The sequence below is a fragment of the Gouania willdenowi genome, chromosome 6 (genome assembly GCF_900634775.1).
Source record: "Gouania willdenowi chromosome 6, fGouWil2.1, whole genome shotgun sequence".
Lineage (NCBI taxonomy): Eukaryota > Metazoa > Chordata > Actinopteri > Blenniiformes > Gobiesocidae > Gouania > Gouania willdenowi.
Window position 1 is genome coordinate 6470633 of NC_041049.1, and position 25601 is coordinate 6496233.

Sequence of the window (25601 nt, forward strand, 5' to 3'; positions counted from 1 at the left end):
AGACAGCAGAGGCTGAGAGGAGAGAAACAATCTGTGTGTGGAATAGTGAGTAGAGCAGGGAGATGCCTGTTCATAAATGCTTCATAGCTGCTGAAGGGTGTCTTTGACTGAAAGAAATCCAAACCCCCTCCCACCCTTTTATTTGCCTCTGTCAACACACACACACACACACACACACAGGCCTGACTGCTCAGCTCAGGACAGCAGAAGCAACATGTAGGAAACCATACATCTATGATCTCTATTTCATTTAAAATCACACATTTTCAAACCTTTCTGTGTCTCATTGAGAGAAAAAGCTCATCCTCAGCGGTGACAACCTGCGCTACATACATCCGTTAGTTTTTTTTTTTTTAAAAAAAGCTCTCCGCAAAGCTGGAACTATTCAACGTTAATAGAGGAAAACAAGAACAATCCTCGGTTTCTATTCAACACTATAGCCAGGCTCACCACAGCTCTTTTGAACCCTGTATTCCTGTCAACCTGAGCAGTGACGACTTCATCAATTGTTTTTTTTCTGATAAAATGTTAAAGATTAGAAACAAAGCTGATGTCCCCCCCTGCAGGAGTGCTCAATCATTTCTTGAACAAAACAGCTCCAATTGTTCTATTTGAACTGACCTCAATAGTTAGTGCTTCTAAACCAACAACATGTCTTTTAGATCCAATCCCAACTCTACTATTTAAAGATGTTCTCGCACTAATCAGCACTAATATGGTGAACTGGATTAACACATCTCTAGCAGCAGGTTATGTACCACATGCCTTTAAAACCGTTGTATTCAAACCTCTCCTTAAAAAAACTTACCTTTGATCCAAGTGGCTTGTCCAATTATAGGCCAATATCCAATCTCCCTTTTGTTTCCAAAATTCTTGAAAAAGTCATTGCAGGTCAACTATGTGATCACCTACATAGGAACAATTTACGCGAGAGCTTTTAGTCTGGCTTTAGAACCCATCACAGCACAGAGACTGCCTTAGTAAAAGTACCCAATCAGACAGAGGGGTGGTCTCAGTTCTGGTGCTCTTAGATCTCAGTGCAGCTTTCGATACAGTGGATCATCATTTATTACTGCAGAGAATGGAAAGTGTTTTTGGGATGAAAGAAACAGCGCTGGGTTGGTTTGAATCCTACCTATCAGACAGAATCTGTCCTCAGTGCACGCCAGAGTTAATCATGGAGTTCCACAAGGTTCAGTTCTGGGACCAATACTCTTTACATTATATATGCTTCCACTAGGTAACATTATCCAAAAACCTAATATAAAATCCCATTGCTATGCAGATGATACACAGCTTTATCTCTCAATGAAATCTGATGAAACTCATCAGTTATTAAAACTCCAGACCTGTCTTAAATATATCACATCGTAAATGAGTCGTAACTTTCTCCTTCTGAACCAGGATAAAACCAAAGTGATTTTATTTGGTCCAAAACACCTCAGAGATAAATTATCAGAACAAATAGTGTCTCTGGATGGCATTACTCTGTCACCCAGCACCACAGTAAAAAACTTAGGTGTTATCTTTGATACTGACTTATCCTTTAATTCTCATATTAAACAAATCACAAGGACATCTTTCTTCCACCTCTGTAATATCTCTAAAATCAGGAATATCTTGTCCCAGAGTGATGCTGAAAAACGAATCCATGCATTTGTTACATCTAGACTAGATTATTGTAACTCTCTACTGTCAGGATGTCCTAGTAACTCACTAAAAAGTCTCCAGTTGATTCAGAATGCAGCTAGGATACTAGCAGGAGAGAGCATATTTATCCAGTGTTGGCTTCCCTTCATTGGCTTCCTGTAAAATCTAGAATAGTTTAAAATTCTCCTGTTAGCATACAAAGCTCTACATGATGAAGCTCCTGTATATCAATAAAACCAAACAGATGGCTGCCACCTCTGAACCTGGTTCTGCTGGAGATTTCTTCCTGTGAATAAAAAAAGAGGGAGTTTTTCTTCCCACTGTCGCTAAATGCTTGTTCGTGTTCTTCTTGTTGGGTTCTTTCTTTCTTATTTTGGACTTTATATTTTGTTAAACGCAGATGACTTTGTTGTAATTTCCGCGATATAAACAAAGTTTAATTGAATTGAATTCATTTATGTGTATTGTTCTGTTATTTTTCTAGTCGTTTTGTGTATTTATCTGTAAATTGTATATTTTTGGAGGCATTTTTGAGTATTTCAGTTGTGATTTTATTTATTGTTCTTTTATTTCTGTCATTGTTTTGTGTATTTTTTAGTTAATTGTATGTTTTTGTAGGCATTTTTTGTATATTTCAGCTATGATTTTGTGTATTGTTCTATTATTTCTGTAATTATTTAGTATATGTTATTTGTATATTTTTTGTATTGTCATTGTGTGCCGTTTTTTATATTCTATATCTTTTTGCACAATTTTGTACATTTTTAGGGTGATTTTGTGAATTCCTATGTGATTTTGTAAATGTGCATTTTAGTTTTCATTGTGTATATTGTCCTGTTATTCTGTGTGTGTTTGTAGTTGCTTTTGTGGGTTTTAGAAGTGTTCATAAAAGTGAAATATTTTTTTTAAAATCACACACATTTTCAAACGTTTCTGCATCTCATTGAGAGAAAAAAGCTCAGCCTCAGCGGTGATAACTTGATAACCTGCTCTGCCATTCACAGCCTTCATATGTTCACTTCATTACGGTAATTTTGTGTCTGGGAAATTCCTCATTTTAAAAGCGAGCGTCCCAGTCTCCCCTGACAGACTGTCGGGGGGGGGGGGGGCACCATTTAACTTAAGCAGCAGTTAATCTACTTTAAGGACCTTCATTAGCCTGGTTTTTCAGAGCACAGGGTCCCATGTTAGATAGCGCGAGGCTCTTTTTTTATTTTCTAGAAAGTAATAAACGTATACAGTAGAAACAGAAGCACGTACAGCGTTTCAAATAATGCAACTATTTTCAGGTGAAGCCTTTTCAACGCCTCTTTTTGCGTTGAACGCAGCATTAGATCACGTAGATCTTGTTTGATTGTGTCAGATTTCTGGCTTGGAGGACGATCAGTGGTTGGACAGAATGGTTCAGTGTGTGTGTGTTGGGATTATCAGAGCACACACAGTATGAGCCAAACTGTTCTATGATAGGGCTGGGCGAAAATCGCAATATATTTTCTCAAAATAGCAAAAAAAAAACTTTTTCTCGACACTAAAGTCCAATCATACAGTAGCAGGAACATTTTAAATGTTATTTTTGTTGAAATGTAAGTTTTTAAATCTGTGCGTGTGTGACATAAATCCAGCTATAGCTGCTGCGTTTACACACCCATGTGTATCCGGAGCTTCACGTTAGCGTCTAGCGCTCAAAGTTAGCTGCTAGCTACTGCAGTGTTTGAACGGCTGACTGCAGGCACTCTACACACAGATTAATGACTTTCTTTGCTGTATGTATGTGTGTGTGTGTGTGTGTGTGTGTACATATCTGCAGACACGGTTTTGTTAAGTTTGAGGGAAATGCTAAGCTTTGACTTGCAGGAAGTGTGAGCTATATTTAGCTTTCAATGGAAATCCTTAGAACCTGATCAATAGATCGAACTTAGGTTGTGAAAAGTTAATATTCTGAGATGATTTTATCTGTTTTTGACAAAGAAATATACTTGGTTGTGCTTTTTTTTTTTTTAAAGCATTTAAGGTACTCGTGTGGAGCGAATTTTAATGACACACAAGTAGGGCGATGAAATTCTGTCAAAAGCATTGATTTGATACTTTTTTTGCTCGGTTTTCACTCAGGTACACGTGTACTTTGATATATATATATATATTTATTTTTTTTAGGTGAATTCTTCTCAGATTATTCGAGGATTAGCGCGTTTTCCCCGCTGCCTTCCATTTCCGACACCATGCGGCTCTCGTAGACGTTTTTTTTTGTGTGTGAAGTTTGCGTGCACGTTTCCTCAAGGCTCGTCTCATCCGTGCTGAAACAAATCCAGAAAGGCTCCTCTCTTCTCTCCAACATGTTTTTGTCCTTAACATTCACTCAGCAGCTGCCAGTGTTGACAGGTGATGCCAAGCAGATGAATAGAGAAAATGCTCTTTGTTGCTCACCTTCCTCTCCGTCTCCATCTCTCCTCAGGCTGCTGTTTTGTCACGTTTTATACAAGGAAAGCTGCCCTGGAAGCCCAGAATGCACTGCATAACATAAAGACCTTAACAGGGGTGAGTGTGTGTCCTTGATTCTTTTCTCTTTACTCTTTTGTTTTTCCTTTATTCAAACACCCGAGGCAGCGCCACCGTCACCTGTTCCTTACGCGGGTGAATGAAATGGTTTATATGTTCCAAGGTTATGTGAACAATGTATGGATTAAAACCACTCACTTATCTTCTCTTGACTCCTCCCTGGTCATTTGCTCATTAGCTGTTGCCGCTTAATAAGGGTTTTGTAAATGTACAAGGCTGTTCTAAATTTTTCATCCATACCTGTGTTATGATTAAATACAGGGATGTCAAAGTCATTTTAGTTCAGGGGCCAAATACGGAGCAATTTGATCTGAAGTGGGCCACGGATTTTACGCTTGAAAACAAGTAATTTCAACATTATTGCACCTTTACGTATTCATAAAATACAAAATGTGTTAAAAAATAAAATAAAAATGACAATATCCAAGCAATAAGTGACAGATGTCAGTCCCAAAAGGATTTTGTGCTAGATTTCATGGCCAACTTCTTTTTAATTTGGGGAAATATCTCGTAAATTGAAGGATTTTGTAAGAATTTTGAGTTTTTCAACTGTTTAATATAAAGAATGACTGCAATCATTTGATATAAGCACCAGGAGTGTTGAGTTTCATTCACTGTAAATTTATCTTTCTCCTGTGGGCCGAATTGGTTGCTCCAAAGGGCCAGATTTGGCCCCCGGGCCATGGGTTTGACATATGATTTAATATAAGACGAAGATGACAGCATGTTAAAGTAGGACTTTATTTGTGACACTGTGTGTATTTTTTTTAACCTATGACACAAATATTTACATTTGAACTCTGGTTCTTAAACCGATTCATGCAACACACGCTAAACTCAGGTGTTAATATGTTAAACAATGAACATTATTTCCATTCTATCTTCTTCACGTGATTGACCTTGTTTGAATTTGCTTAGCGTTCGGTATGAAATTAACATTTTATTGTAAGTACATGCCATCATATAGAAACTAGTTAGGTTTCATCTTGTAATTTGTCCAATAATCCGTCTTCTACCTTATTTTTGAGGCAACTACAGTGTATACTTCCTGATTATGGGAGCAAACAACTAGCATTAAAGTTGAAGTTGTAGCTAGCATTTGTCTAATTATTAATTGTTCATTTGAAATTTAAACACATATCTTTAAATTTAGTCTCCCACCCCAAAATTGTATTCTTTCTTTAGTTTTCCTCGCTCTTCACTCATTGTTTAAACAACGCTGCCAAAAACTAGCTCAACAAATTCTAACTTTTGCTGACTTAGTCTAAGGGAATGCTGACGTAGCAGAATGAGGGGTTTAAGTAGGATAGAAGAAGCAAAACCTAACAAATTCTATAATATATATTGTATATATATTAATATATATTAATATATATATATTGGAGGTAATGTTTTCACTGGCTTTTGTCAGTCAGTCTGTCATGTTAATGTGGATGATTGCTAGCAGGATATCTCAAAGAGCTTTGAAGGGAATTAATTTAGATTTAATGAACTGATAGACAATATCAAAAGGAAGAAGGAGTTCCATTTTGGAGATGATCAGAAAGGTTCTTTAGACATAATATCCAGAAGAAGTTTTTGAGCGTGGATATTTCAAATAGTTATTAAATTTGGTGAACTGATGTAAACTTGTGTGAGAGCTCTTGTTAATAGCGTGATGATTTGTTTTCTCTTCAGAGAATACTATTATCAAGTTTCTATTTACCTGCAATGCTAACAAGTATGAATAATCAGAATTTTGAAATGAGTTTTCTAATGATGAACAAAACATGGCTCGTACCAATCTTTCATTTCCTGGATAATTGCGCTTCAGTCGTAACTATGGAAGTTAGGGAAGTGTTTGTTGATGCTTTGTTGGCCAATATTGTTCCCCCTTCAGCCCATGGAGAGCAATAAAAGGAGTGGAGTTGGAGCTAGCTTGCACTGGTGTACATTTTAGCCCTGGGTGGGTTTTTAGAGGCCCCCAGATCCCTTCTGCTCAGGTTATTGGCTGCTGCTGCACCTCTCTTCTTGGCTGAGCCTGCTAACTGGAATCTCATCAGTTGAGCGCCTTCACTGTCTCGCCTCTGTCAGCCGGATCAGCAGATAGCCCTCCTGGGCAGGACAGGGTGGATATGACGAATCCCGCCAGAGCTGTACGTGGGATTTATGCTCCAGCTCTGGATCTGGAGTCAAGCTTGTTGTCTCGCACAGCTTCAGTGTGTTAATTGCTCGTGGAATAAGTACGTTAAGTTTGCTCTGTTTTCCTGTGCCACGGGGGGCAGTCACTTATCCCTTGTTGGAGGTGTGAAACAGCCCAGGGGAGGACAGAAACTGAAGCAGTTTTAGGATTATAGAACATGAAATTGCTGCCTTCTACACCATAACACCATTTCCCTCTCTCTTATCTGTCGGCCATTCCTCCTCCTTACAGCACCTTTGTCCTGCAGCAGCCACGCTTGTTGTGTTTGGGATTTTTTTTTTTTTTTTGAAAGTCAGATACCGCTGCAATCTGGCAAGAGGGATGAATTCAAAAGATGCACAATGAAGCCAATTCTAACATGAACTTGTAGAAATGATATTACTTTCATTCACATTTATATCAACCTGGGGAATTGAGAAGTAGAACGTAGGAAAGGGTTGTAAATGTAATAATAATAAGGGCTTGGGTTCATATATTGCCTTTGAGACACCCAAAGCACTTTTCACAGATGAATATTTATTCACATCACAGGCATAATGGTGGAGGTAATTTACACCTGCAGCCACAGCTGCTTGTTGAAATCTTTTGAAAAGAAGCATGGAACTGTTTGCATTCTGTGACGTTTATATAAGGCAGCGTGATTAACGTTCCCTGGCAAGGTTATTGGTGGTTCGCGATTAACCCACGATTTGTTTAGACAAAAATAAATAGTTGGGAACTAATTACCGTATGTTCTATGGGGACTATTGATAACACTTTGCTGAAGTGCTAAAACTTTTTTTTTGATAAAATCTTTAAATCTGGTAAAAACAGCAAAAACATGCTGAACAGTGTTTGGATCACCTATAGTTAGGCCTGGGATATATAAAGAGATTTGAGATATATTGAGATTCCTAATTTGGCAATATAGAAAATTACAATATCGCCAATAACGATATATTGTTTTAAGAGTTGCTGCTTTTTCTACTTCTCAGAACAGTTAAGATGGAGTTCTGCCACACTACAGAAGTCACTCACACATGCTGTCTCTTATAGGAGAACAAGCCAAAAGTGACACATATTGTGCAGTTGTTAGTTAATAAATGTGCCCGGGTGGCATTTTGTATCAACAAATTCAACCCAGAATTGTCTTTCTGGTAAGACTTTATTGAATAACATGCCCTGACCAGGTTATTGGTGATTGGCGATTAACCCACGATTTACTCACGATTAATCGCATTGTTGCGTGTAATTGCAAAATACATTTTAAAGTAGTGCATGGGGTCCAATTTCATTCAAAATGTACTGCAATATAAATAAAAATGTAATTCCTTCAATTGGTGCTTGGAAAAATGTACATTTCTAATAACTAAAAACTCAACTATATTACATCAATATCAAGATAAAACTAGCGTATTAAACATCAAAATAAAACAATACTAAACAAAAATACTTGAAAATGTGGTTCTTTAAAGGTTCTTTTTTTAAATTAAAACAACATACAATCTTAAACAACTGTATTTCTATACTTTCACTTTGTGAACTATAAATCTAGTTCAACTAAAATGCAGTAAAAATAAAATATCTGCACTCAAACATGATCAAACACTAATTCTAGGAAGAAAAAAACAATTTTTTCCAGGTCGCCAGAAATTCTTGATACCAAAATGGGTCACGATCCAAAAACGGTTGCGAACCGCTGCACTAAATTTTTTTGTTTGACTTATTTACAAAATGAGATTCTTTAAAATGTGTTATCACTCGTTCATTCCATAATTATGCTCTATAGTGGTTTTCAAATAGTTTTCTGAGCAAAATGTTGTAGTTGGCCAAGCTAGCATGATGCTAACATGACGCTAACAGGAATACTTTTTTACATTGTCAGTTAAACAAAGTGTCTGTGAACATCTGCCCTCTTACATATCTGATATCATCTCAGAAACCTCAGACCTTACTGCTGTGTAAACACCGTTACTATGGCAACGGGGTACGATAAAATATTTGATCGCAATTAAGGACGTTATAAAATACCCAATAATTCATGCGTTGCCATGCCGATGCATTACATTGAGAAAAATATAAATCCTCTTTTGAAGTCTTTTATTACAATGCTAAAAGCAGTATTGACTGACACAAGCCCATGAATAGGACCTCGGAGTGTATTAAACACATTTATTCAATAGCCATAATGAGGGAAGTTTGATAAACACATTCACGTATTTCTACAAAATTACACTAAGCCAACCTGAGAATTTATTGTCAAACAAGGGACATGAAAACTGAAGGCAAACAGATAGAAAGGGGGAAGAAATTGATTGCGAGGTGAACGTACTGTAGATGATGGACTGATGGACAAGAAAAATGTGGAGTGTAGCACCCGCTCGAGGACCGAGTGATAAACGGGGCGCAGTTAAAAACCAATACCTGCTTATTAACTTTCCCAGTTTGCTGGCTTGTAAAAAGCCCGTGGAATAATGCTTGTTCAGGCACTCTTCTCTTTCCACTGCCTATCTCTCCTCACAAAGCCCAAGTTCCTCACAGGGAGCCAGACAAATCTGGATGGTAGCCATATTGGAGAAAAGGGCACAGGCGCTGGCAGTTCTAAGCGGTGGCCATGTTGCGTGAGGGGAAAACAGTTCAACTGATGTCATTTTTAGGGGGGCAAAGAGGAAAGAGATATCTACTTTGGAATAAAGACCATGACAGTAATTAAAGACAAACAACATCAGAATTAGAAAGAAACTAATTATGCACCTGTCTTTACTGAAGATTCGAGAGCATTGGAAATCCAACATTAATTTACAGGTTGAAACAGAATTGGGGTTTTATCTGAAAATAATGTAGCTTAGGCTGTAAATCTTTCTTTCTGTAGGCTTTGTTTGTTTTCAGTGTTTTGAAACCTAGCTTAGCTAGATTTATGACTCAGCACTAGTTCAGATCAGCAAATCCTAGCTTCCTTTATCCGCTCTAGGATTAGTTTGCTTGGAAAGTCTGCTTCATTTGGCTTTGTGTGTGATATGTAATTACAGAACCGTCTCCTGGCTAGTTCTGGTCAAACTGCCCTAAGCAGGCAAGATACCATCGTACACTGATAGCACACACCAAGGCCTCTGCCTGAGGAGGCTCTGCTCTGTTATGACTAGCGATTTTACATTCCACTTGCAATGCATCATGGGGCGGTTGAGTATACTAGTGTGCCCACCATGCATACTAAGGAAATGTCCTGATATAGTATACATCCGTGTATTTCTTGCGCACTCAATCTTAGTCTACTATCTAATGTGAACACACTACATACTGGTTTTGATGTCAGTCTTAGTATGAATAGTACGTTAGTAGGACATTTCAAACACAGTCCTCGACTCTGTCTCATTCGTCAAAACTGCCACAACAGTGTAAAAGTCTGTAACTGACATGGTTTTCCTGTCAGTTAGGAGCGATTCCACTACTACATTGTCAACGCAAACCAAGCCAAGTCAACTATATCACTATTAGCCGTTATCCATTCATCCTTTAATATCCTTTATAATCATGTGACTATTTTGAGAAAAGTCATTTTTTTGTCTTCCAGACACCTTCAAACTTAACACTAACATCCCTCAAAGGGTTTCATTTTATCCTAAAACATGTCAGAAATCTGTCACGGTGGAGCTCCAACTCTTGTTTGAGGCAAAGAAACTCGTCTCGTTCTTTCTCTTGTAAATTGGGCTCGATCCAAAATCTCTTCCTCTTTTATTTCCAGTCAGTAGGCGGCTAAACTCGTCACCACTCAATGATGTGGAATCACTCATTTATTATTTCCCTCAACAAGCCTCTGACAGTCTTTTTGAACCTTTTGTGAAAATGAGTCTTTACTGCCATGACTGAGCTTGTTTGTTGGGAAGTGTTTAGTGTGTTTTGCTCATTATTCAAAGTGCATGGGTTTGAAACTCTTTGAAGTTGTTGCTCATTATGGGATGTAGCAAGAAAGAAGCAATGTGACCTTTCCATATTCCGATGAAACAACTTCAATGCACTTTAACGTCAGAGTTTCAGTTATGCTGTGAGATTTTGTAATATTGGAAAAAAGGAAACTGTGTACAGACTTTTCACTAATGCTAAGCTAATCAAATGCTATTTACTTCCAACAATTTTCTGCTTTGCATCCTTCATAAAATGTATTATTATTATTATTATTATTATTATTATTATTATTATTATTATTATTATTATTATTATACCGCCAGACTCTGACAACTAACTGCTACCCGCATTTTATAAAACTGATTTCAACAATTAGGGAATGAAAATGTTTTTTTGATTTTTTTGTTTCGATTCTCCAACTTCTTCCAAAAAGACATTTATAGAATTGTGTATACAGTATATATATATATTTTGCCATTTCAACTGTTTTCACCTTATTCCAGCTTTTCCATTTTTAAAATGTGTCTTCTGTTATCCACTTTATTATTTTTTGCTTATTCCAACCATTTTGTACTTTTTGAACTCATTTCTAATGTTAACATTTTTCAACCAACTTATTTCCAAATGTCGCCACTTGTTTCCATGTTTTTTGTGTTTAGCAATAATTCTGCCTTTTTCTATTCCGCGATTTGCAGAGCTTTGCATTCACGCTTGCATTTTCTTTAGTTTAGCTGTAGTTATAACTTAATGCTCATCTACCGCAAATTAAAGTGAACACTCAAGCAAAAAAAAAGCCATAACATTTTAAAACAAACCCAAATGATAAATGGCAACTTTTTTTTATGCAAGTTTACATCATTTACCCATACCACAAACTCCTTTACTGGTATTTAAGGGAGTAGTTTGCATGGTATTATGACCATTCACACTTTAAAGCCTTGGGAGAAATGTATATCCCTATTAATAACCATACAGTAGGTCCAAATGTATGGGTGTTTTTTGAAAAATTGCAAAGGAATGTGCAATCCTGATCAGATCTGGAATTTTGATGAAACTGAATGGGACACTTGAGGAACAAACCTGACATAACTGCATCAAAATAAATAGAGATTGGCCAGTTGCGAACCAAGATAAAAAAAAAATTGTAAGTTTCTCCAAAATGTAAGGGTATATTCCCTGGTGTAAGATCTCTTTTTGGTTTAAATGTAGAAAGTAATCCTGCTAACAGACAAACAAATAAATCTATAAATGCAGGTTATAAATATTACCTCCTTGGCTGAGGCAATTATGATAAATTAACAACAATTTAAATAGATTTTTACATTTCTGAGCTGAAACACTGACAGAAACCCTGAACCATTCACACCAACATACCAATTAGTAGCTGGAACACGTATCAGTGAAGACGCATTCAAAGACGCAAGAAAAAAAACACACCAAAACTTCAAAAAACCGTGACATTTTTCGGAGCCTGCTGACACTGATAAACAGCACACAATACAATAAGAAGAAAGCTAATGCGCTACACTAGATGAACACTGCTCCAGACACTTACAAATTGCTTGTATCAAACTCCCTCAGACCTTTTTCTGTTGGCCATTTTCCCTGCTTTGAACACGTCAACTTGGAGCACAGAATGTTCACTTCAGCCTAATATATTCCACCCACTAACAGGTGCTACTTTAAGGAGAAAATCAGTGGTATTCGCTTCACATGTCACTGACTGATTGCTGTGTAGGCTATTCTGATTTTCTCTCGAGGGTGGTGACACTTATTGCTTTGGTGACCGGATAGAATCGCTCACTCTGCTCATATGTGCGTTTTTTTAGATTCCATCTTATTCGGAACAATAAAAGCCTAAAGCAGACATCGGCAACTGGCGGCCCCGAAAACAAAGCAAATGTATTTGTATAGCGCATTTCATACACAAGGCAACTCAATGTGCTTTACATGATTCAACAGCTTAAAATCTATAAGAACATTAAAGTCGGCAACAAAACATTTAAAATCATACAACAACATGACCAAAAAATCTCCCTCTTAATCATACGCAGTAGAGGAAAAGAGTGCATTTAACTTTAACTTAAAAATGTTCACATTGGAAGCTGACTTCAGCTGAAAACACAAAACTCCAGAAACAAGGAAAACAGCAGCAAAATGTCAATAAAAGTACACAAATTGATAGCACACAGTAAACAACCACTTGAACACAAAATGGCAACAAAAACAACAACATATACAAAAGGACTTTAAAGACCCACAAAATGCCAATGAGATTGCACAAAATGACAGAAGAATACACAAAATGACAACAATGACACAAAAATATGACAAAAACACACAAAAAGGCAACACAAATTCACCATAATGACAAGAAACTAGACAAAATGAATTAAAAAACTCTCTCGCCCCTCTCTGATAGAAGTTGCTAAAGTCTAGCTTAAAGTAATAACGGTGTGCTTTTTAGCACAAGTACAGCAGTTGTCACTGCTCCACCTCAGCGAATGTAATGTCTCAAAGCAGTCAACCACATAAATCAGCAGGTGGATTAATTTATAATGAACAGAAAGGAAATTAAAATTCAAAATAATGCGATATGTGTGGCTTCCTTCTGAAGGGAACAGCTCACATTAGAGTCTTTTTTTCCTAATGACACACTAATGAAGCTCTTTGGGGGGTGAAGACAGAGTGCATGCCTGGGTTTGCCTGGTGAGGCGTATGTTCGCTTCTCCAACCCTAATGGCACCACAGAGGTCTGAATATTCCACACGCGAGCGCTACAAAAAACCCCCTTTCCCCCTAACCCATCTATCGTCAGGAAACACACCCCGTGCTCCTGGAGCGATTTAAAGCTAAAAGACTCGTCCCCTGCTGCAGCGGCTGATCCACCTCCCTGCATGACTCTCCAACACACAAACGTTGCACTTCTTTTTACGAGCACACCAGCATATGTCTCTCTGCAGCCGAGGTTTATTGCATGACATTATTTTTTCCCTTCACATATTTTTTAAATTTCTCCCTCCTGATCCACTGAATGTGGCACACATGCAGAGGGAGGCACACACACACACACACACGCGCACGCACACACACAGCAACAACACATGGTGAGTTAAAGGCTCTCAGCCGAGCCTGTCAGACAAGGTTGTTTTAGATTTTCCACTAAATTGAACTCTTTCATTAGTGGCTGACAGATGTCTAAATGCCCGGTGTCGCCTCTCTTTTTTCCCCCTCCCCACGTGGGAAGGCCTCAGGGCCGCTGTTTTCTGTCTGATGCCAGGTTGTAGAAAGAAGGAGTAGATGGAAGGGGTGAGAGCTAATCAAGGACGTGTCCTCAAGAGTGACCTCCGACTCGCAGAAGTTACTTTTATTCTCCAAAATGTTCCCATCTTAAAAGATTTATTTTTCATTCTTTTTTTTTGGTATGTTAAAATTCTCCCTTCATCCCACTCCATCTTCTCTTCTTTGTGGAAACCAGTGTTCATTTTGTTGACTAAAAGTTTTCATTGACTGTACAAAAGTGTAACTAAACCCCCTGGTGTTTTCTGTCCTGCCACTAGGAATAAAATTCAAAAAAATGCTTTGATTATATTTAGGACACGCCCAGTCTATACTATAAAATCTCTAAAGAACAATCTATGCTATGCTAACTAGCTACTCAATACTTACTATACCTCTCCATTCACAATTCTCTCAAACTGACCTACCTACCACAGTCCACGGGTGGTAGTTTTTATAGAAGGCTAACAGTGGTGGTTCATAATAATAAGGCAGTGGCTATCCGTGCGGTTGCCTTATCAATATACCGACATTCTATTCGTACGCAGCACCCCTCATTGGCCAGTTTAGGTCACGTGATAGGTTAGTCATTGGTGAGTTTAGGTCATGTGACTAAGACTAAACATAACCCTAAACCTAAAAATTGTTGCGATGTTGGGTTATAACCTAACCCTGACCCTAAGACTCTATGTACTTGTACTTCGGTAACCGTACCAATACAACCGTACAAATAGACACTTTCTAATAATAATATTTTCAATGGCTTGGATTTATAAACACTTTTTTTAAAGGCAGGGTAGGTAATTTTTGAAAGCTAGCAGGATTTTGAATGTAGCATCTTCCGAATCTCCCCCCCCCCACTTGTGCTCCTACGTCCCTCACTCACATGCACAAGCACCGGTGCTCCAATAGCGGACCTAAGCTCATCGCTTGTATTGTGTAGAAACTTCGTCGTCTCATGTCTTATTCAACGGTAAGTAAACACAAAACTTTACTATTATATATGTTAAAACACGTGACCAAAGACTCTGTCAACGGTGACGCGCTTTGAGTGTGGGCCTGTGCTCGCGAGAGGTCGAGAACGAGCAGGGAGACGTGAATGGTTTTAAAAAAAAACGTCTTTTTTTTTATAGGGCGAAGTTTTTACAGGTTTACAGCTGCTAAAGATGACAGCTTTTCTTCATACCTTCTTCAGAGCACTTAAGATCCTAATTTCTCTCAGGACATGAAGGAAAAACTGAAAAAGTATATCTGGAGAAAATTACCTACCCTACCTTTAAGGAGTCTCAGCACATTATAGAAACCATTCTTCATTCACACCAGTGGTGGTAAGTTACATTGCAGCATTACATTGTCATTTCGCGCCTACAGCCCTTCTGACCACCACCAACATTGATGCACAAACCACACCCATTCATATGAGGCAATGTGGGTAAAGTGCCTTGCTCAAGGACACAACAACAATGACTTGGACAGAGTGGGATTGGAACCCTCAACCCTTTGGTTATTGGACGACCCACTGAGCCACCGTCGCCCCATGATGTAAGAGACCATATATACAGTATATATATATATCAACTCATAAAACTATTATTTCATCACATGGGTGATCGTTTAGTCCTACACATTGATCACAACATATTTCTTTAGAATGTATTTACAAACATTTATATTTTAGTCGAATATATCATTAATAGTGCTTATGACCAAATTTGTCAAAAAAATTTTGCATTTTCACCCAAAAATTTTAAAGCACCTAAAAACCTACTTTTTTCAGCAAGGGTTTTAGTCCAACCTGACCTGACATTGTGTTTTGTTGTACTTTTTATTATTTACTTTATTACATGCTCTTATACTTGTCTATTTTATTTATTTTACTACTGTGAAGCACTTTCTGACTGTTGTCTGTGAAAAGCGCTATACAAATACATTTTACTTACTTACTAAATAAAAATTTGCGGTCAAAATGACCACTGGTGGAAACCTGTGATAAGCTTTTTGATTAGTCGTTTTGCCGGGATCTTTAACTCCCAACACTGGGACAGAGGGGGCGGGGGTTGGGCGAAGACAAATGTGGGAGGAAGGTTGATTAGGGCGTTAGGATTGTGGGCTTGAGGCGAGACCCATCGAGTCCTGTCCTCCACGTGGGTGGATCATAGCATTTGTTGAGCGCCAAGCTCGATAAGAAGCACGGGGCTCATTAAAAGCTGCTGCCGCCGCACTGAGAGCACGCACACACACACACACACACACACAAGTCCCCACTTCCCTTACCTTTCTGCTAGTGAGATAATTAGTGACGCCTTGTTGCCAGAATACAGACACAAGGTTGTGTGTGTTCTCAAACCAAAGGCTCATCAAAGCGTCTCATCAAAGCCAGTGTGATCTCCACCAAGGTTTAGGTTTAAAAGCAGCAATTTATAACCCACAAGCACAAGTCATTTAATCCCTCATTTATGATTTCATTGCAGCGGACAAAGGCACAGAGTGTAAATGATAACTTGTATTATCGCTTCCACTGATGGGAGAAATCCGACTTTTATGCAAAGGCCCCTGTGGTCTTGGGGCCGATAGTTGTGATCTTCTGAGGGGGAGCTCTTTCAGAGCATTGAGGACTCTGACTGCTTTCAAACGGCAGGCCCAAAGGGGGTTACTGCTCTCAAAGTGATTCTCCAGACAGAGAATAGTTATTACTTCTTGTTCTCGTTTTTCTTTTTCAAATGTTATAAGTGCTCGTTCCTATTGTCTTTGTCTGTATGTCTGCTTTATGTAACCCATCATAAGCTGTCAGTAGAATGGCTGAAAATCAACCTAAAGACCATTTTGAGTAAGAAAAATGTCAAAGCTCAGCAGGCACTTAGCACCACACACCTCAGCTTTTTGCCTTATTTTTAAAAAGGTATTGCATTGAGATTGCATTCAGGTTTTCAAATTAATGCTAGACGGTTCTTTTTCATTGATCGTTCCGCCGATGATATTCAAGGCCTCGTTAGATGCTCCACCGCGAAGCAGAATCAAAACCAATCAAATCCCAAGATACATTTATTGCAAAGATTGCTGTTGTGAATTGATGTTTGTTGATGGTTCAAAGCTTAATGGTATATTAATTAAAGAACAGGATTTCTTCCTAAGGCTAAACTGTGTGTTTTGAACACGTGAACGTTTAAAGCTGGGCTTCCTCTTGATGCTTTTTTCTGTTGTTGGAAGTATCGGAAATAGTTGCGTTCTTCTTTAGCTAATAAATGTAACGTACTCTACATGGCCCGTCTTCATCTATTCTTCCTCTAAATATTAATAGAGCTGTTAATATATTACTGTATAGCGCTGCTTGTTCTGGGTGTAACGGAGCAGAACAACTCACAAAAGAGCAGCTGTCCCATGTCAGGCTATTTTTCACCCGTCTCCATTTGTTCTAAGAACCCCAAAAACATAGTATTGAAGGTTTATTTTCTCAAACTTGCCCTACCAGAGTTTTAGCCTTTGAAAAGTCACTTTCTGACCAACTCTTATGCATATTCATGAGTGGGCGTGTCTATAGACGGGACACTGACTTCCTCCTCCCTGCACGGTGACGTAGGGCCAGAGGACGGCCCGCCCTCCTCCCACCCACTCCGTAGCCGAGCTCATGCTGCTTTATAGACACGAAACAGAGCGTGGGGGCGGGGCGTTCACCGGTACATACAGTACATACACTGTAGAGAATACATACATAGCACTGTGCAAAGAATGCTGAAATGCTCACCTTTGTGGGCGTGTCTGCTTACATGTCAGTCACGGCAGAGAGCTTCCTGGAGGCGTGGCTTCTCCAGCTTAGTGCCGCGTCAAATTTGTCATCAAAGTGGGAACACGTCATCAAATTGTAGCGAGGTGTTTGGGCTCACCCTGCAGTAAGAAAGGAGCAAATCACCCTGTAACTTACGATTGAGGGAATCAATGAAATAAACACTTTGGGCATGTGTATGAAGCCCTAATAACACTTTATCATGTTTAAAGCACAGAAAAGTTCATTTATCGTAACATGGGCCCTTTAAAAATGCATTGGTCTTTTTTCTAAATAAACTGAAAGAAGATCTATTCAAACCCAGCGTGAAAAGTTTATGGTTAGGTTGTTTTAGCTCTTCTTTTAGTTGTAGATCTATTATATAGAGATGAGTGACATTATCCCAACAATATTATTGACCGATATCTGCTGTAGAATGTCTAATCGATTGACATCAAAGTAGTTTTTTACACAGATATGGAAAAACTGACTTAAAGCTTTGTGTTATTGCATTTACTTTGGTTTTGGTGTTACATTTCAATCTAGTGGTGGGAAAGAATAATGTTTGGGTTTCCCGTGCTGACCTAATAATATGGGCCATTTCCAGTCACAACCAGAAGTACCAGAATGTACCCATAGATATCTTAAAGAAGACTAGATACATCAGTGCACTGTAGCATCCCAGTTAAGCGACGGGCCTCCAACTTTCCCATTTAAAGGCAATGCTTTGAAAATAAATCTAAACTTACTCATTTCTCAACTGGTTTTCATGTGGTTTACTTTATTGTCAAAGTCAAAATATGTGCTATTACTACAGAACATTTGATTAAAATAAAAACAGAAGGTTGTGAAAGGTTATTCCCAGTTTCCTTGTTTCAACTGTATGTTTTACTGTACCACCATATGCAGCACGATGTACAGGCATCCTTTAGTGGTTAGTTTGCGTCACCTGACTAGCTTAAAGGGGCGTGTCACATCTACTTTTCTATGATATCTATGGTACTCCCATGACGTGGTCATATCTTCCAGAAAAGTTGGTAGAACGTTTTTATGATGTATTTCAGTCATTTTAACCAGTAATGTAATTAATTGCTCCCTGTTTCATACATATTTAACTAGCTCGCAGGCTAAACACTAGGCTAACGCTAATTCACTAGCTATATTATCAATCTGCACAGTAGAAACTATATATATATATATAAACTATATTGAAATGTTATTTTATTCTATATTGTTACAGCTTCACAGTAAACATTGTCAAATATACCTACTACAGCTTTTTAAATGCTTTAATATTTTACTACTGAGACAGCTAAAACCAATGATATGGTACTTTTACCATTACTGAATTGGAATAAGTATTCTTATTTTGCAGAGATGGTGTTTATTTGTGGTATACATTCAGTTGGGCATCACGTTAACAGTTGCCTTAACCTGTTATTTCAATGAGAGATGAGATATATAAGGGAGTCTATGAGTTATTGGTTAATATAAGAGAACGGAAAATTCACGTTCGTTGAACAATATAACAAATGTCTATATCTTATATCTGTTGTATAGTTTTGTATCTGACTGGGGGAACCACTGGGATCATGCTATTTATCCTGGATTTGGGATTTTTTACAAAAGAGCTGGAGGTCTTGCCATGAAGCTGGACTGTAAATCTAACAAAGCCATCAAAGTAACGATTTCAGCAAGGTGTATAAAAGGCCAGAATCATCAGATGCATTTTTTTTAGGCAATTACACGTGTGATTGAAGTGTGCGTTTCCATTATGGAAGCTAATAGTCGTGCAGCGACCACAGTAATGCTTCATGTGCTCAGCCTGTCAGTCATTGAGCGCTGTTTGTTCAGTTGCCAGCCCATTACACATATCCCTGCTCCATCACAATTGCACTCCACTAAACACTCAAGAAACAAGACGAGTGCACAGTGGGAAGTAAAAGTGTTGGGGTAACTCTCCTCCGCTGAAAGGTTACCGTAAACAAGCTGCCATAAAACCATAAAACCTGACCACTGCAAAGAACCGAGAGGGAGTGTTGAGACGCTGTAGGTCAGAGGTGGGCAACTTCTATCATAGCAGGGCCACAAAAATGTGTTTGTTTGATCGAAGGGCCACATTATCAACATTAATGTCAGCATTGAGAATAATGACCAATTTGAGCATGAACATAGGACACAACAAAGAGTTTTTATAGTAGGTTTGTGTCTTTTCTCTCATTCTGTTGCTCTTTATGAGGTATTTTGTGCATTTCTGTTGTGCTTATGTATTTTTCCTGTAAAATATATGTTTTTTGGAGACATATTGTGTATTTGTGTTGCCGGTTTTGCTTGTTAGTACTGAGAGGCGTAAACAGTATTGATATATCTTACTCAAGTAGAAGTATGAAATTATTCTCAAGTACAAGTAAGTAATACATACAATACTCAAGTACAAGTAAAAACCAGCTCAATTAGATAGTACTCAAAATAAAAGTTACTATAGTTACTTTCACCCCCACGTTTATTTTTTGGTAATAAATCTTGCCATGGTTCCCTTGCATACAGTAAGCATCATGTATAAACCTAAAAAGGAAGAGACCAAATCTTGCACAATTGGAACTTAATTTATTTTCCACAAATCTGTGTAAAATAAAAGGTTTGTCAAAATGTACAATGGTTTTTAACATATATGAAATCAATTCAAAATGTAAAAAAATTCTCAGTAGTACAGCTACATTTCTGGACTCTAAAACAGAATTATTCTTATTATTTAGAATAATATGTTAAGGTTTCAAAGCGATCAGCAGACGCCTCTGAAGAAGACTGGCAGTTGACAGTGGAAACATAAACAAACAAATTATTTCTTTTAAAACATCCTTAAGTACAAGTAAAATTACTGATTTATCAATATACTCTGAAATGTCCAAGTACTTATAAAAGCAACTCAATAACAGTGACGTGAGTACCGAAAATAAATAATCCCTTATTTTCATCTCTCGTTTTTTGGATTTTTCTTTTCTTTTTGTGTATTTTTGCTGTTATTTTAAGTTTTTTTTTTTATATTTTGTGTATTTTTGTTGTTGTTTTGCATTATTTGGTATAATTTTGTGTATCACTGTTGTCGTTTTGTTCGTTTTTGTAGCAGTGTGTTTTTGTAGTATTTTCTGTGTTTTCTTGTCTTTTACTGTATTTTCCTACAATGTTTTAATTCTTTGTTTTTTTTGTTTTTTTAATGTATTATTGCTTTTGTTTTGTGTATTTTTATGTCATTTTATACGTTTACTTTGGGGGCCGCACAAAATTAGAAAGAGGGCCGCATGTGGCCCCCCAGACCAACAGTTGCCCATGTCTGGTGTAGGTGGTGCAGAGCCCAAAACAGCGGAAATTGGGGAGATTGTGAGGGAATAAATTTATCATGTAGCCAACCATGTGCCATCAAACATTTATGTTGTAGCCTGGAGGATATTATGCAACAAACTGAAAGGTTAAACCATGGACAAGCATTTCTTTTTTTTTTCTTTCTAAAGCAGCTCCGCAGCGTTTAGAAAAGAAGCAGCAGCCCAAATCCTCAGTTGAGGAAAAACTCCTCAGTGACTCCCTGAATGCATGCAACACGCACACACACACACATCTGTGCACACACACATATCCATTCCCACAGCAGTGTCATTACAGAGGCTCATTATCAAAATCAATTCAATTAAAGGATGTAATTGCTGTAGTGAAACCCAAACGCTATTGCAAACAAAGCTGAAGCAAGGCAAACCTCATCGAAAGCACACACACACGCACACACACACACTCGTGTGTGTGTGCTCTTATTTAACCAAAGAAATATTAATGGCTTGTTTCAAATTAACTTCCCTAACCCCTCTTTTGGCGGCAGCATTTAAGCATATTGATTAGTGGAGGGAGGGATGGGGGTGGCTGTCGATGTTGACTAATGACAGTATGTTTCACACTTGGAGTAGTTAGTGTGGAGATGCCAGGCAGCATCGCTAATGCTAAAGTCTTACAATCGTTCCGCTAACACAAACACACACGTGTTTGCGTTGGGTTTATTGTTTCCAAAGATGAATTAAGCGAGGTTAGCGCAGGCTAACTGTGCACTGCTAAGATGAGGGATATTGACATAAAGACATCATTACAAACTTCGCTAGATCCCTCCACCTAACCCAAAAAAATGCCAACATAGCTCTAAAGGTGTCATAATTTAACAAACAACACTTAATGACAGTCATCATTGACACGTTATTTAAGCTAATGACAGATAATGACAGCATCATGTTAGCCTTATGTATCAGGATCACTATTTATTCATTTTAGTTGGTTTGACTGTTTTTTTTTTTTTTCTTGTTTTGGTATTTTGTGTGTTTTCCTTGAATATATGGAAAATTTTCAATATTGCCATGCTCGGAACAAATATATTAATGAATGGATGAATTAATTAATTTTGACTTAATAATAAAAAACAAATAATTTTGTTAAATAAAATCTCTTCAGGTGCCTTCACCCTGAAAGCAACTTCAGCAACTCTGGTGACTAGATTACATTCATAATGAATGTAAATGACACAACGACAAGCGACCACCCTTCAAATGACGCAACTCACGCACGGACTCAATCGCGCAATCTGAAGTCGTTCAAAGTTGAATAATTAGAGTGACGCTGTGTCGCGACATCCAATCGGCGATGAGTTTCTCTCCTGGTCACTCCCCCAGTCATCACATCACTGGAGCGATAAAGTGAGCAAAAAGTGCGACTCTATTCAAGCGACTTTCTGGTATTCCCCATTATATCACTTCACTCCACGTTCAATTTTGGCCAGATTCGGATAATTTAGTTTAAACCGCAAAATTAATATCCGCCATTGTTTTGTCACAACTTTAAGTCCTTGAACACACCAGAAAGACAGTATGGTTAGAAGTAAAAACACTTCTATCTACAGGACTCTGCATCCCATTATGCAAAGCGGAAAACTTTTCCAACAATGTTTAGAAATGGAGTGTTTTTCATGTTTGAAAAGGTTTTCTTGGTGTTTCAGACTCGGTCTAGACGAGCAGAGTCATATCTGTCATTCATGTGTGCTGGTTCCGTGTGTGTGTTTATGAGTGTGATCCATGTGTACGGTCTCAGATTTAGACTTCCCACTGTGCGGGCCATCTGTCTGTCTCGGACCCAGCAACCCACCGTAACACCTTTCTAGAAAGGAGTGTCCGCTTGGTGCCATAAAGTATGCCATCTTTTCACTTTTTTGGCATGCACATATGATCTTGGGTCATTGCTTTGAAGGTGCCAACTGCTGGCATCGGTTGCACACATTCCACCATCTCATATTTACACAACACACACTCCCTCTATTACGCGTCCTGTTCCCAGTGTGAGCTAGGAGTTAGTCCCCTGACAAGTCAACCTCTAACCTTTAAAGCCCGAGGCATGCGTGATAGTTTGCAAGGGAAAGAGAAGGCGACAGGATAAAGTTGACCCAAGAGCTTCAGTTAACATTTCAGAAGTGTTGGGTTTCCTCAACTGAGTGCCTCATAGATGAGTTACTGAGTGACTGTATTCAGGCATCGCCCCTGTACTTCTATTCCAACACGTTGGAATAGAAATTTTTAAAATGCTCAAAAAAGACAAGCCAATGTGTGGCATTTTATCAGCAAGTCCTACTGTATGTACTCTTCACCTCTGCCAGGAAGCTCGAGGTGATTCAACTGTCTGTCCTATTACTGGAAGCCAGTAAAACCCCATTCCTGTTGCACTCTGATCCCTCTGCTGTTATGCTGACCTAACCGGTTCACTCGTTTGGATTTTACTGACAAAGACATCTTCGGGTGATTGGATACGTTGACCCTCCCCCAGGGGCTACTTTGACATGTCATTTATCTGGTGATAAAAATGTGGTTTGCTGATGATATCAGTCCTGACTAATGAGAATTAATCCTTTAACAACGACAGTGAAAGCTGAGTGAATTAAAGAATGAAGTTCAAGTTATTCTGTGCCATCGCTAACTTTTGAATGGTGTACTCAAGACCAACTTTGACACAACTATTGATTGGATTCCCTATTTGTGGTTATATCTATTAGTTTTAGTGTTTAACGTACACATAGTTATGCTTTCCTATAGCTTTCTTACACTGACTATTGTCTCATATGGTCAAGTTTGAACATTTTCTTAGGCTACAATCAGTTCTCGTTACAACTAAGCAGGATGCCTGGACAAGAAGAGGTTATGCAACCAAATCGTATTGTTGAAACCAGTAGCAGAACCATTTTTCCAGTTAAAGGTTCATGGACATGGCACAGGTTTAGATTTTGGTGGTACAATCCAGTTCTTTTAGCATCAGGTAGCTGTCTCCTCCGCAGGAGTTGAGAGGCCAAACTGTTGTCAGACTGTTGGTAGCTCTGTCTTTTTAGCCACTCCTGAACTTATATAACAGGTGTGATTAATCACATTTAACTACATGTGATTAATCACCCACAGAGTCCCTCCCTGAATCACCTACCCTTTTCTCTGCCTGCTAATGCTAACACCTTAACCAAAAATGGAGAATTCAGTTAGTAGTTGAGTCAAATGTGGTGTTTAATACTTTTATTGTTTAGGGGTTAGGGTTCATTCTGAATTCCAAAAAAACACATGACCCGACCTTGACCTAATCAAAAAGTATAGAACATTAATAAAAATGTGAATTTTTAAAAGGAAAAAAGCAAGATAAGTGTATGCAATTAAACCGTAGTATTGTTAGTTTAATTGACTGACTTCTGTGAGACGTGGGAAGAGAGGAGTCAAAACAACCGTGTGCCTGTGAACCACTGAAAATAAATCTGTGACCCATTTTTGGGTCTCAACTCACAAGTTAAGATGGATTTAGTATAAATACAGCCCTTAGACCAGTGGTTTTCAACCTTTTTAGCTCTTGACCCCCAAAATAAAGGTGCCGCTTTCATTTGAAAAGTAGTAACAATTGGTTTAAATTGGCAAATAATGGGCATGAAATATAGTGAAAAGAGGTTACAAGTAACAATAATGGGTCAATATATGCGGCATTAGGTGGGAAAAGTGGTGGAAAGGCATTGAAATTTAATGGAGAAATGGCAGAAATGGGAGTAATGGAGCAAAAATGCCAAAAATATGGCTAGAAAAAGTTTATAATATAGAAAGTTTGCAGAAAAGGAGTAAAAAGAAGCAAAAATAAGCTCAAATTGTTCAAAAAATATGCCTAGGTTCTTTAAAGGCATCTGGCGACCTCCTCCCAGTGTCTTGCGACCCCAAATGGGGTCCTGATCCCAAGGTTGTGAACCCCTGCCTTAGACGACACTAAATAGGTTGTCATTTTTGTTTGCCAGTCTATCGTAACACCTTTCATAAAGTGTTTTAAAGGTAGGGTAGGCGATTTTCAAAAGCTAGCATGATTTTTAATGTAGCCTCCCCAACAGCTCCGCCTAAACCCCCCGTGCTCCATCTCACTCACATGCACACGCACAGCTGCTGCAGAAGAGGACCTCAGCTCATCACTTGTATTGTGTAGAAACTACGTTGTGTCATGTCTCATTCAGCAGTGAGTAAACAATAAACTTTACCATCATATATGTTTAAAAACGTGACCAAAAATTCTGTTTTAAATTTGTCAGTGACGTGCTTTCAGTGTGAGTTCGAGTATGCGAGGGATTGAGAACAAGCAGGGAGACATGATTGGTTTAAAAAAAAAGGTTCTTTTTTTCCTCTGGTCGAAGTTATTACAGGTTTACAGCTGCTACAGTTGACAGATTTTCTTCATTCCTCTTTCAGAGCACGTAAGATCTAAATTTCTGTCAGGACATGAAGACAATTTCAATCAAAAACTTAAAAAGTGTATCTGGAGAAATTTCCCCCTACCCTAGCTTTAAACCTTTTTACTTGTTTTTGAGTTTTGCGGTGTACAGAAATAACTAGTGAATCATTTCTCTGCAGTGCACACAGTACACACTTTGAGTGTGTTAACATAATGACAGGTTTGGCTTTATTAAATAAGCTGGAGGACATGGAGAACCTTGGAGAGAATTTAAATAATCCTTTCCTTCTGAGAAACCGTCTCATGTAGTTATCTCTGCTGGGATTTATCAATCAGCAGCAGGTGTAATAACACGCTTAAAAATTCTGCGCAAATTCTCTGGTTTCACATCATCAGCTGCTTATTTTATTTTCAGATTGGAGCCACGGGGCGGGAAAAATGAAACAAGCGCCATTCCATCAGTCGGTTCTGTCACATCCAACGTATGCCTGCTCAATGTACCTCACTGTAATCAACATATAGATTTAATAAGAAGTC

At 38.3% G+C, this 25601-nt stretch overlaps 1 protein-coding gene across 29 annotated transcripts in view; it reads left to right on the plus strand.

Moving 5' to 3' along the window:
* Positions 1 to 25601, plus strand: part of celf2 (cugbp, Elav-like family member 2) — a 286166-nt gene that overhangs the window by 190126 nt on the left and 70439 nt on the right. For all 29 annotated transcript variants that reach the window (XM_028451254.1, XM_028451255.1, XM_028451260.1 and 26 more), the window contains one exon: positions 4103 to 4185. In XM_028451254.1, coding sequence (XP_028307055.1) covers positions 4103 to 4185 — 83 coding nt within the window. The remainder of the gene's footprint in view (positions 1 to 4102; positions 4186 to 25601) is intronic.